This window comes from Natator depressus, chromosome 5 (genome assembly GCF_965152275.1).
Source record: "Natator depressus isolate rNatDep1 chromosome 5, rNatDep2.hap1, whole genome shotgun sequence".
In the NCBI taxonomy this organism is placed as follows: domain Eukaryota; kingdom Metazoa; phylum Chordata; order Testudines; family Cheloniidae; genus Natator; species Natator depressus.
In genome coordinates, this window is record NC_134238.1 from 109,522,203 (window position 1) to 109,535,953 (window position 13,751).

At 43.6% G+C, this 13,751-nt stretch overlaps 1 protein-coding gene across 2 annotated transcripts in view; it reads left to right on the forward strand.

The window, feature by feature from the left end:
* The window catches only part of ADAMTSL1 (ADAMTS like 1), a 272,535-nt gene that overhangs the window by 84,568 nt on the left and 174,216 nt on the right, over positions 1–13,751 (forward strand). For both annotated transcript variants that reach the window (XM_074953445.1, XM_074953446.1), the window contains exons 5-6: positions 4,794–4,920; positions 13,178–13,252. In XM_074953445.1, the coding sequence (XP_074809546.1) occupies positions 4,794–4,920; positions 13,178–13,252 (202 nt within the window). The remainder of the gene's footprint in view (positions 1–4,793; positions 4,921–13,177; positions 13,253–13,751) is intronic.

Consider the following 13,751-nt stretch of genomic DNA (forward strand, 5'->3'; position numbering starts at 1 on the left):
TCGAAGGCAGAAGGATTTATCTAGGAGTTGTGCTCCTATTACTGCACTGATGTCCATTACCCCAGAACCTCTTCTCTAGAATTGATTCATATCACAGAGATGGACAAGGAAGAGAGAGAGTGCTGACTGAGTGAGTATTGCATTCCTCATTGATTCTGTGCAGGTTTCTGGGGATACAATGCCATGGACAGTGGTTATATCCATAGCCCTGCTCTCACCCTCTTTCTGCTCTTGATCCTTGCAGAGGACCTCGTGAGGTCCTAGGGAGGTGAAAATAATGTTACAGAGCTGGCACGCCCCTACCCCAACTCCACCAGATCTAGATTCCCTCTGCTAGCGGAGGAAGGAATGATTATACTCATAGATGAGTTGCTTCAGCCTCTTTGGTATTTCAGGAGCTCTGTGTTTTTTTAAGTTGACTTACCATATTCAAGTACAGACCCAACTTGTACAGTTTCTTTCCTGTAAACGCCACAAAAGGATTTTATACATCTTTTTTCATCCTAAAGAATCACCAAGCTCATTACAAACTCTGCAGAAATCATTTCTCCCCATTCCCCCCAAGCCACCTCACTTAAATACAGATACTTCTGGGGAATGGAACGTGGCAGCCATTTAACAGATAACACATCTGTTTTCCCAGGCTTTTCCTCGAGCGGGAGGGGGTGAAGAATGAGATGGAGGGAAAGTTTTTTCGGGGGGGGGGGAACATTTTTAATTTTGGTCCAGTTGTTGTCTTGAAAGGAACAATTGGTCCAGTCCATCTGTTATAAGGATTTTTTTTATTATAACCTTTAAAAGGGGCCTGGAGTTTTGGATGGGGATATTTTAAATACTTTGACATAAATAACTTAGAGTACAACAAAACTGGGCAGCAATTTAGGAGAAGAACTGAAGAAAATACTATGTCCAGTTAAAACTGCAGAGGAATTTACTCAGGCAGAATATAATGATCTAAACTAGAATTTGGCCAGGACAGTGAGGTTAACACCTCTGATCTTGTATATGGTGCCATAGGATTTTTAGTGAATACAAGCGGTTAGAGAACGCCATTTTGTCCCATTTAAAATACAGCACTTCCAGCAGAACAGTGCCTTGCTGGGTCAATGACTCCATATCATCTCAAAAAGAATAATGAATCACAAACACAACTTCCTCCAGCACCTGAGGTTTTCCTTGGCAGTCTTCCATCCAAGTACTGACCTGGTCCAACATTGCTCAATTTATAAATGAGATATCATAAGATCACAGCCAGAGGTGATATGACTGTTGATGAGTCACAAGCAAAGTTATGAAGGCTTATGGGGATAAAAGTTGATGTTGAAATTGGATGGATGGAACAGAATTTGTTTTTATATCCAGGCCCTTTCACACCGAAGGAATTCAGATGTGCTTTACAGTATGAGGTATGCGTGGGCACATTTAGATTTGCATTCCATTGTGGAGCATACCTTTAAATTATTGTGTGGTGCCAGGATCGAGGAAGGGGAAATGCCTGCAGTTCCTCTGGCATCAGGATCTTCAACAGGAGCCTTTTTGCCTAGTATGTGGGTGTGGGCTGTTATCCAGCTCCATGCAAAAGTATTTCAATCATGCAGTTATATCTGTCTGATTTCATATCCTAGTGTCCTAATACAGGGGCAAAAAAAAAAACATATATAGCCTGACTGGTCAGTTGTAATTCACACTTTTTGTTGTTTCAGTGCAAGTGTGTGTGTGGATATTTGTTTCAGAATCAAAGTGTCCACACACAGAATTTGTACTGAAATAACAAAAGGTGCCAATTAAAGCCAGCTTAGTTATTTTGTACAAGTTTGCATGTAGACGAGGCCTTAGACCTATGGTCAAGATTGACAATGTAAAATTAGGTCTATTATGGCTCCACGCACAGGATTCATAAACCTATATGCAGAAGCTTCAAATGGAGTAAGTAGTTTCCACTCAGGTTAGAAGTAACTTTATAAACTTGATTATTTCACCTTTATCTGCCATTGTTACAAAGGTGAACAGTGTCTCTTTCTATCTTGGCAGTTTTTGTACATGTATATCTGATCAAAAATGTTTAACATTTACCCCGTGGCCTTTGTTAGCTTCTATAGAGTCATTATGGCTTCACACATAAATATATATGCCAAATTGAACAGGGTTGAAGTGGGTGAAGTCAAAGAAGTTGTCTGGTTCTGTCTAGTCTGAATTTGACCCCATTGTGTTTTAAAATAAGTCTACATAGTGTGTTGTGACTAACATTAATTGAAGGAGCTTTCATGGTACAGGGAGTAATATCATTATTATTACTGTGACACTTTGGGGGTTCACGCAGACCAGTAAGGGGTTGTGTCACCATGTGACCTGTAACCCTGGGTGCCTCTGTGCTGTGCAGGTTTAGATCAGAGCCCTGACACCAGCAGCCTCTTCGCAGCACAATGGCCTCAGCCCAACTTCCACCAGCTTGGTTACTGCTGGCAGGGTGACACCAACAGCGCTTCTGGTCCTGATCCCCCCCCAAAAAACCATCTCCCCTGCAGCGTCCAGTGCCTCTCACTAGATACTCACAGAAGATATTAAGTTTACTGCCTCCAAACAGGTAGAGCGCGCCAGCCTGTTCGTTTAGCTGAGCACTTCACCCCTCAGTTTAGTATACAGCACTGAGATGGTTTTGTAATAAAACCAAGAATATGTTCATTAACAAAGAACAGATATTTAAGTTACAATAAGTAGAACAGAAAACACAGGTATGGTTATAAGTCAAACAACACATGCTTTCTAGTGACTAAAACTTAATTTCAGCACTTAATAATCTTTATCCAAGCAGTTTCTCACCTATAGTCAATTCCAGCTATTCTTTGTTGTTAGGTTAAGAGGATCCACTTTTCGTGATCTCTTAGGATGCTGCTCATCCTTTGTCCCCTATCATGGAAGCCAAAATGGCTTTCTGCCTTTGCTTATGTTTCCCAAAGTCTATTGTCTCCATTTCAAGAACCAAGAAGGCTTCCTGAGGGTGTAGGCTCCATCCCCTGTGATCTTTCAGAGGTCTTTCCCCCTGCTGGTTTAGCTTTATGGCTCTGTTTCCTTTCTATGTAGATTGCTTTTCATTGTCCTCAGAAATGAATTTCAATTGAATTTCAGTGAATGGGCAGGAAGACAGGCAAAACAGCAGTCCTTTGTCTAGGACAGGCTGTGTGTATGCCCTGCTTGCAAAACCCCTTCTGAGACCATATTTCCATCACACATCTCTAATTCTTTATACACCTCCATACACATTTTTGACCAGCATGTTACTAGTTTGCATATGATACCTAACAGGACACTTTTTTAAAATACAGGTTATGAAAAGAATGTGTTGGGGCAATGAGTATGTCAGGCCTGATGTGGGTTATGGTACGGTGTGCCCTCTGCCAGTTGGGACAGTAATTGAGGGCCAATTACTACACAATTTTTAAGTTTAAAGAAAAAAAGAGAAAAAGAGAGAGAAACTAAACCACTAAAAAGTTAATATTAAGTCATAACATTAAACAGGTTCCACATATTTCCCAGGAGAGCATAAAGGGGGAGCTGACAAAAATAATTGGAACACCCCTTGTTTCAGCAAAGCCCAGCAGAACACACACAACCATATGCACATATAAGTCAGGGACTTGTGTCTAAAAACCCATTTGCATGCACCATTATTGTAGTGCTCAGTAACCCAATTTGCACATGTACATGTGTGTTTTTATGAGCCCAGCTGATGAGCATACATTGTTACAGCCGCACCTGTTATAATCGCCTTCTAAAATTTGGCACTTTGAATTTAAGTGAAGCCCACGGAAGCATGCAGATTTAGCATTAAGGTTAACACTTTATTCATAACTCACTACTGTTTACATCTATTCTAAATTTAGCACAAACACTGTAGAAAAGAAATTTATGTACAAACCTGGTCCATGGCTGGCTTTGGAAGCCAGAGTGCTAGGAGGCCTTTCATGCTTATTTAATATGTGTAATATGGACTTGCTTATTTTCTTGGCTTTAAAGCAATGTTGGGTGAAACTCCATAATTTCATGTCCAGGATCAGTTCAGATAAAAGGCCAAATGCACCCCAGGCTTAAAAAAGTTTAAATCCCATTTACTTCAGTGGGCACTACAGGTTGTTTAGGAGCCTACATCTGGATTTAGGAGCCCAGTTTGTTCACCCAAGTTTAAAAATTTTAACTAAAATGATTTGCTCAAGGAGAGAGAGCCTATTGCAGAGCTGGGAATAAAATCCAGATCTCCTGGCTCTCAGTTCTTTGTTTTAACTATTCTTCCCCTCCTTCATCAAATCCTTAACATTATCCGAATGCAGGCTTTGATTGTGTGGAATGGGATTATTGTCAAATGTAATTAAAACCACATGGTTTTCCCAACTGCATATCAGGTAAGACACCACTGAGATCACAGCAGAGCTTTTTAGTTATCTGTTCTGTAAGTATCTATCAGTCTAACTAGAATCATATATTTTTCTTTACAAACCTTTTAAAAATGTTATCTCTGATAGGACCGTTACCAAGAAGCATTCACAAGACCCTAAAAAAATCAACATGCTTTTTCTTTCTCTGAACTGCAAAAGCCATTTAGTGCAGACCTGCTGAGTATCTAGCTCCTGAGTTCAATTCAAGCTCTCAGCCAGATTCATTCAGATTCTTTCATTGCTAATGTACTTTATGGCCCTCTGGAGATGATGTGAGAGAAATTTGGCGGTAATTAGCTGCAGAGATGGATCCAGCAGTCCGTAGGTGCTCAGTTTGAACTGCACATCTTTCTTTCTTGTCAGATCGTTGGCTGTGATCACCAGCTGGGAAGCACTGTCAAGGAAGATAACTGTGGGGTCTGCAATGGCGATGGGTCCACCTGCCGGCTGGTTCGAGGCCAGTTTAAATCCCAGCTCTCAGCAAATAAACGTAAGCTGTTGACTTTAACCTCAAAGGGTAGAACAAGCCCTCTGAACTGAAAGTGGTGATGAGGTGTCAGAGGGACAAGTAGGTGGGTAAAGTGCCAACTTTCCTCTTCTTAGTGAAGTACACAAGCCTCTTAAGGGCTAGATTGTCCCCAGGCCTTACTAAGCCATGCAGGTGAGTAAGGTGGAGTCAGGTCATGTCCTCCCCATCCTCAATAACCCCTCCTTGGCCAAGTAAGGACTGCTCAGATTGTGGTGCTGTCTGCAGAGGGAAGAGAATGGGAAAGCCTCTCTTTCTTGCCCGCTACTCCCCCTTTCGAGGTAGTGGGTAGGGAATGGGAAGAGTGTTGGCTTCATCCACTTCACTCACTATTCAGGTTAGCTGGTTGGGAACATAGCCTGGAGTTTGTTGCATTCTGACTAGGGGTGAAGAAGTAACTTATGTCACCCCACCAGCACCAGAGGGAGCGGGGGAGGAATTGTCATGTCTTTCTGGGGCACATTTCTACACCAGAGCTCCTCTTGGGATGGTATAGCTATGCTTTACGCTATCAGCTGAGTCTAACTCTAAGGGAGCTCATGCTCTGTCCTACAATTCCTGCACGTTCTTTACTCTTTCAGTGAGTTCCATTGGAGTTACATGAGCCAGATCTATATTTTTATCATTCTTTTTTTTTTTAATGCTACATGGTATGTGATCTAAAAGTTTTAAATAACACTGTAATTTCGTGTGAGGGTGTGTACGTACATTTGTGGATTCCTGTTGGATATCTTGCTCTTTATATTTGCATTTGGTTTCTGTGGGAACAATAAGAGGCATTTGTTTACAGAATCATCTTTGCTCTGTCAGAGAGTAACTTGTTAAGCAGGGAGCACAGCACACACCACTCATTAACATAGTGACCTTCTGGATCTTAATGTGCTAGCTGAGGCAGGAGGGAGAGGGCTGAGACCTTCTGTTGTATGGAGGAGGGAAAAGAATCATCTGTGGAAGGAGTTGGCATTGTTGAGGTAGGACTGCATCTGGCAGAGCCGAGGGAATAATTCATAAAGCAAGGAGTGGAATCTCACCTCTGAAATGTTCATGAGCAGATTGTGCAGTCCTCAGACTTGAAATCACTTCTGAATTTATTTACAAATGTATTTTATGAATAGCTCATATTTATTATCATTTATTTGTACTGTGGTAATACGTAAAGGCCCCCATCAAGGATCATGGTACAAGGATCATGTTGACACTGTACAAACACATAACTAAAATGCAGTCCATGGTCCAAAGAGCTTGCAATTAAGTATAAGACAAGAAACAACAGGCAGATACATGTATGTGGTGGAGAGGTACAAGGTAACCTCTCTCCATTATCATTCAGCATGCATCAAACATCTGACAAGAAAAACCAGGTTAAGAAACTCAGTTAGACCCAATTCCCCTCTCAGATATACCTGTGTAACTTCCAGAGGCACAAACTGGAGTCATGCATAGAACTGAGGGAATAATTGATTTAACCAACATTTGCAAATATTTTCAGTTGCCCCAAAACTGTGTTTTTCAGCAAATTTACTATTTGACCAAAAATTTCACCCAGTGCAAGTCATGCATGCCTGTTTGAAGACAGAATTAGGCCCTTAGGCCCTGATCCTGCAAGCACTTAAGCATATGGATAACTTTGCTCATCTGAATAGCCCCACTGAAGTTAGTAGGACTAATTCCAAGAGTAAAATGTATACATGTACTTAAGTGTTCATAGGATCAGGGCCTCATCTGTTCTCTGGGATGGGTGGTGACTTTTGAGTAGTGGCCAGTTTAATCTCAGGCCTCAGGGCCGGTGTAACCACTAGGCGAACTAGGCGGCCGCCTAGGGCACCAAGATTTGGGGGCATCAAAGAGCGGTGCCCCCCAATTTTTTTTTTTACACTCTTGCTTAGGGGCAAGTACCTGTCAGTCTCCAGCGCTTGGGCCGCGCTAGGGCCAGCAGCCTCTTCACCTCAGAGTCTCCCCCGCTTGCCCGGGGGCCACTCCTCTTCTCAGGCTCCCTGGCCCTGCCGTATGGTGCAGGAGCCTTCGAAACAGCAGCAGCAACAGTGCAGCCTCTCCTGCCCCATGGCGGGCTATGCTGCCCGCCTGCCCCTGCTGCTGCGGAGGCTGCCGCCACCCTGGGCTTGGGCCACCCGGCTCCCCCCCCCCCCGAGCGGCACCCGGTTCCTGCTGCTCTCGGCCGGCAGGTGCGGGGCCCCAGCCGAGCCCAGCCCCTTACGTCTCCTCCATAGTGCTTCCTCCCCCCCCCCCCCCCCCGGCTCGCATCCTCCCGGGTGGCTGCAGCGGCAGCGTCCGGGGAGCCTGAGAGGAGGAGTGGCCCCCGGGCAAGTGGAGAGACTCCTAGGTGAAGAGGCTGCTGACCCTGGTGCAGCCCGAGCGCTGAAGACTGACAGATACCTGCCTCTGCCCCATCCCAGGACCGCCTGCCCTCCAGCCCAGTGCGTGTTACATGCCCCACAAGCCTCAGTGCCCTGCCCCATACTCTCAGCCACCCCAAGCTCACTGTGACACCAGCACCCCTTGGCAAAGGGCCCCCGATCTTCACAAACAGCTGCCACCACAGGCCTGACAAACTCGCTGCACCCCGCGTGTCTTACAGGGCACTTACCCACAAAGAGGAATGTGGAAGGGATCTACACAAGACTGGTGACTTGTCAAGAGTGAGAATCTTTGTGAGATGTGTGCGTGGGTAATATTGAAGGAATAATGTATTTACCTTAAAAGTCTGCTTTATAGACTTGGAGTAGAAATTAGTCACCAGGGGATAATGGCCCTTTGGGGCAAGGGGGATTTGTCACCCTGCCTAACCTGGCTGGTGATGCAGTGCAAGGCTCAGTTGCTTAGCTTTGCACAATAGTAAGACTTTGAATGGGACACAATCAGAGGCAATGGCAAACAGAAACGCCTTAAAGGTAAAAAAGAAACATTACAACAGCCGTTATGCTTTGTGACAGGTTGTTTATGATGCTAAGTTTACTAGTTTTCGGAGATTGTCGGGCGGGGAAGGGGAAAGTGAGGGGGAGGGCGCAAGATGGAAGTTTCACCTAGGGCGCAAAATATCCTTGGACCGGCCCTGTCAGGCCTTCTCTTTAAAAAGAATTGCTTGGCCCAGGAAGGACACATTTCCTTTCTCATGCTTTTTTCCTGTGTCCCCCAGGAACAGATCTGAGGGCAGCAATAAGAGACTTTTGAGCCATGTTGTTATGTGAGATAGGAAAAATCAGTAGGCGCATATGTGAAGCAGGTGGCTAGAAGTCATCGTAGGTCTCCCATGGGCATGTATATGATTTTATTTCCCTTAATGTACGTTGGAACACTTACAAACACGTATTTCTCAGGATGTGCAGGAGGAATTGGGCAGCGGCTTTTTTCTACTATGCCAAGAGTTGCTGGAAATGGTTTATTTTCTCAAAACCATCCCAAACGTGCTGTTGTGCTCGTCACACTGAATTCATTTTCTCTTGGTGCTTGTATCCAACTCTGTTCTCCACACTGTTTATACCATGCAGATGGGTGAGGAAAGGATAATGCCAGAAAGGGAAGAAGTTCACAGAGCTTTAAAACAGTTAGCACTTGCTACGGAAATGGCTTCCTCAGTATTTATAGGGACAGTCTATCTGTGCCAAAGGCATCAGCAATTGAAATGCAGCAGGGTAGGAAAAGATGTGTCCTTGATTTCCCACCTGCATTTTTCTACAGGAGAAACCCCTGTGCCGATGCCCTTTTTCGCCCATTAAAATAATTAAAAGATCTTGGTACAAAAAAGCGCATTCATTCTTCAGGTCCTGAAGAAGAATTCTGTAAAGTTGGAAAGTTTGTACCTTTTACCAGCAGAAGTTGGTCCAATAAAAGATATTACTTTATCTACCTTGTCTTTCTCATAATCTTCAAATGTAGTTACAGCTCCCCCATCCTTATACAATACTACTAGATAATGTGCGGGGGAGGGTGATTATTTTTCTGATCCTGCCCTTAAGCATGAGTATTGTTGATAGAACTGTGCAGACTTTTTGCATCAAAACCCAAAGCCAGGAGAATTGATCTGACTTTGGATTTCTATGCATGGTCTTGAAACATCAAGAGTTGGGTGCATCATGGACTTTTGTATCCCCTTCACAATTCCTCTGTCTCCCTCCACCCAGCAAGCCCGGGGCTCCCCCTTCACAATATCTCTATGTATCTTCTGAGGAAGAAGCCAGAGGCCTCATATTCTTCCCACCCTCTCTCCATTCAGCTTCATAGGGCAGCCAGTTGGCCCTCTTCTCGCCACATTGTTTGTCTGAGAGTTCAGTCACCAGGTGTTCTTCCACTCCCACCATGTCTCTTCTTGGGGACAAGGGAGAAATGTGTCCACTTCCCTTCTCCTCCTCATAAGCCCCAAGAAGTGGTACTACAGTCTTGCTGCTGCTTTACATAAGCTGAGACTTTCCACGATGTGCTATGATAATAAGGAATCCCCTAGAGAGATGCCATTTCACAAAGAATGTGCTATGATTTCACATGGAGAAGAAGCAATAGGAGCAAGTGAATTATATCCCTAGTAATAAAATGGAGAGAGAAAGAATGCAAAGAAGTTATGTGATATAATCTGAGTGGTCTTTAAACAATAAGATTTTCCAATTGTTCCATGGCACATTAGTAGGTCTTTAATTTGGAGACTCTGTTCAAGGCCTCCTGCCACTAATCACAGTTTTCAAAATCTGTTGGGACAATTTTCTCTATTTTCTTCAGCACAAAACTCATAAAAGAAAGGGAACGCTGTCAGTGTGACCTACTGAACAATAACAATAAGCTTTCTAATACAGATGGGGAGGTCTAGTGATTTTTTTAAATATAGCATTTTTAAACAGAATATTAACATTTTTGGAAATGTGACACTATATTCTGTTTTCTGAAACCCACTCCGAAAATTGGATGAGCAGGGAAACTACATGTCATAGTCATGAGCCTCATGCAAGAAAAGATACTTATGCTACTGGGTTCCTTAAACATTATTGCCACGAGGGTAACAGGGAAATCAGTTAATATACAGTGAAACAGGTAAGAATCTATAGCAGGTCAAATAATTGAACAAGAACCTATGTGTAAAAATGAAAGAAATGTGTGTTTGCTGTCATGAATGATACCAGACACACACACATGCAGGATACATTACAGAACACAGTTGACTGTTTTAACTTCAGTTTTCCAAAGGTCTCAGAAGACACCTGAAGCCTTTGGATAATATTGGGTTAGGGTAATAGAGAAAATTGTCCCAGCAGATTTTGAAAACTAATTAGCATCAGGAAACCTTGAACAATACTCTTCAAATCCTCTGGGCTGCTCCCCCAATTACAGACACTAGCTGGCTTCACCAAGTCTAGCTGGCTTTGAAGCTTCTCTTTTGCAAAGTGTAGGAGCTCCATGAGACTGGAGCTTTAGCCCTGCAGCACTTAAGGGTTCTGCACAATTGTGCTGCAGAAGAGATCAGTCCAGTACTGTTGGACCCCAGCTCAGACTTGTGCTGCTTCTAGGATCTGGTAATAGAGTATTTGGGAGATCTTTTGGACAATGGCTTCAGTAAACCCTTAGGGACATATCCAAAGTTTTGATAAGACAGTGTTCTAGTTAACCAGGGTTTGGATAATCAAATTTTGATTGAATGAACTTACTATCATTACTGTATAAAAGAATCCCTGTCTTTTCCTCCTCTGGCTTCCCACTCCTCCTACTCCACCTCTCCTCGCCATGCACGTACACATACTGTCAGCTCTTATTTGGCCACTGTTCCACAAAAACACACTGGCATCAGCTGATAAAAGATCCTTTAGGACATCAGCAGGGAAGCTTGCTGAACTTTTTCCCAGCACTGACAGTCCTAAATTGATTATGACTTAATGGCTCCCAAATATTTTCCCTAGGAAGAAAGCTTTCTTTAGTGATATTCCAACCAATCATAAATGAAAGCTGTATCTTCTATTCAGGGTTTCACTCATGCTATGAAAGCTGCACCAGGCCAAAAAAGGGAACAGTTTTGTGGTGTCTGGACCAGATGAGATTCATGGCCTATTGATCGGGCAGCTAGATAGAAATTATTGTAAATACTGAACTGGTCTTACACCTACAAGTCTAGACGGTGACATGACTCAGTGAACTGAGTTACAAGACTTTAACTTGGCTTATAAACAAACTCCATAACTATGCACTGAATTTGACAGAGGTGCTAATATCTGGTCATCAGAGGGTCATACAGTAGTGTGGACACTGAATCACTTTTTGCAAGAGAGTAAGGGTGGGGAATCATGGGGGGGAGCCCTTTGAAGGCTGAACTGAGCACACTGAGGGCTAAAATGGAGAGTTTGTCTTTGCTTGCACTTTCCATGACCTATGGGTAAACAGAGACTTTCTATTTTCAGCACTCTCAGTCCATTAAATTTTATGAACATACATTTGTACTAAAAATGTTCATAGATGTAATTTTAAAGGCTCCATCAACCTTTTTCCCACTGTCTGCAGCATTTTAAATATATCTACGAAGAACCCAAAGCTTTCCTTTATGGAAAATCATTGTGAGGCAGTGTCATACAGTGGATAACTTTTTGGCTGTTATGATTATGAATAAAACAGAAGAGAGAACAGAGCACATGTCATCTTCTTGAGCCTGCAGACTGAAAGAATAGTTCTAAGAGATGTTCGAACTGCCCTAGTCATCTCAACAGGGCATTGATTCTGAACCACAATAATGACAATTAAAATGTTGACCTTGTTAACTATTTCATGATTAGTTGTTTTGAATAAAAATGCTAGGATCCAGGATTCTAGGATCCATTCTAGGATCCAGGGTTGCGCCTGAGTACTGTAAATTTTTTTATTTTCCTTGCCTATGTCTGACTGCTGTTCAGAAAGTCCCAGTGACAGTACAGATCTTCCTGTTAGTTTCAGAGTAACAGCCGTGTTAGTCTGTATTCGCAAAAAGAAAAGGAGGACTTGTGGCACCTTAGAGACTAACCGATTTATTTGAGCATGAGCTTTCGTGAGCTACAGCTCACTTCATCGGATGCATACTGTGGAAAATACAGAAGATGTTCTTATACATACAAACCATGAAAAAATGGGTGTTTACCACTACAAAAGGTTTTCTCTCCCCCCACCCCACTCTCCTGCTGGTAATAGCTTATCCTCTGCAAATTTCAGTTTTGAGGGGGACAACACTATTGTCATTCCTGCCCCCAATGGTCAGCATCGAGTTCGAGAGGCGCGGGGGAGACAGGAAGCAGAGAGAGGAGGAGGGAGCAGCCTGAGGCGGCTACTGAGTGCAGCTGAGCACTCTCCTGCCTGCCTGGCTTAGCAGCTGATTAGCGGGAAGGTGGGGAACCTGCTCTCTGGAGCCACAACACTCTCCCCTCCTGCACCCCTGCAGAGCACCAAGATACTATTCAGATAGTTGGTTCTTTAGCATCATTGATCTAACAGCAGCATGTAAACTGCAGGAGAGAGCAGATTAGTGACTATTGCCTTGGACTCATTAAGGGCGCAATCTGGCTCCCACTGAAGTCCGTGGCAAAGCTCCCAATGACTTCAATGGTGCAGGATCAGGCCCCAAGAGCCTGTTTATGCTGAAGGTCTAATGGGCCCGTGTACTACCATGGCTTGTTGTGGGTGGTATGGAAAGGAAAACACAATTATACCACCACAGTAGGGGCATGTCTTAGTAGGGTCTGCCGTGAGATAGGGAAGGAGTTGCAGAGTTTAGCTGGGAGATCATGTGGCATGCAAAGGCATATGGAAGGGAAAGGGTTTTGAGGGTTCAGCTGGGAGAGGATCATGTAGTATGTGAAGGAACAGGGAGTTCTAGAGTTCAGTGTTTTGACTTTTCCCTTTGAGCGTTTGAATATTTTTATACTTCCCTAATTCAGCACAAATATATATGCCAAAATAATTTGGAAGAGTAAGAGATGCTTTGTTTTAATTGGAGGTCAGGTGAAATAAAAAGCTGTCAGTCCCTCTTTAGACACTTGGGTAACAGTGGAGTATAAATGAAATCAGTAGGTCGGAATGCGAACATCCCTTTAAGATGACTGCTGACCTTTGCCTTTCGTCGGGACTTGCCGGGGAGAGGACGAGGGGTTATGGTACCAAAAGCTCGGCTTTTAATTTTCCCGCGAACAGCTCTTTCAATGCTTGGTTGGAGACAGGAGGGCGTCCTTTGCTTACTGAGTCCATGCATTTTTGCATTTCTCTGCAGCGGAAGATACTGTTGTCGCTGTTCCCTATGGAAGTAGGCATGTTCGTCTAGTGTTGAAAGGACCTGATCACTTACGTAAGTAGAAAAAGCCAGTGTGGTGTTGCTTTATGAGATCCTTGGTATCCTCTGGTGTTTTATTTACAACAGGAATGTCTGGTTTCTTTCTCTCAAATCACTGATTTCAACACGGGACAGAATTCTGCCTTCGGGTGCTCTGGACAATCCCAGTGAAATCAGTGGACTTGCACATGCGTCAGAGAGTAGAATGTGGCCAGAGGCTCAGACTTTTTCTGTCCCTCCACAATTTTTCAACCGTTTCTGTGTATTCATCTTTTGGCTGACTCATTCGATGCCAAGCACTTCTGTTTAAAAAAAAAAATCCCACTGACTGCAGAGATACTGAGGAGGTTAGAGTACAGGCTTCCCTGCTGCTGAGCTCTGTCATCAAACTGCTCATGAGTTTAGCACATGCTTCTGTTCTTCTTTAAATCTCTTGCTCTCTTTATCCCACATGCACCCTATTCATCCACAGTGAGAAGAATGGAAAGGATACACATGTGTAGAGCCAAATTGT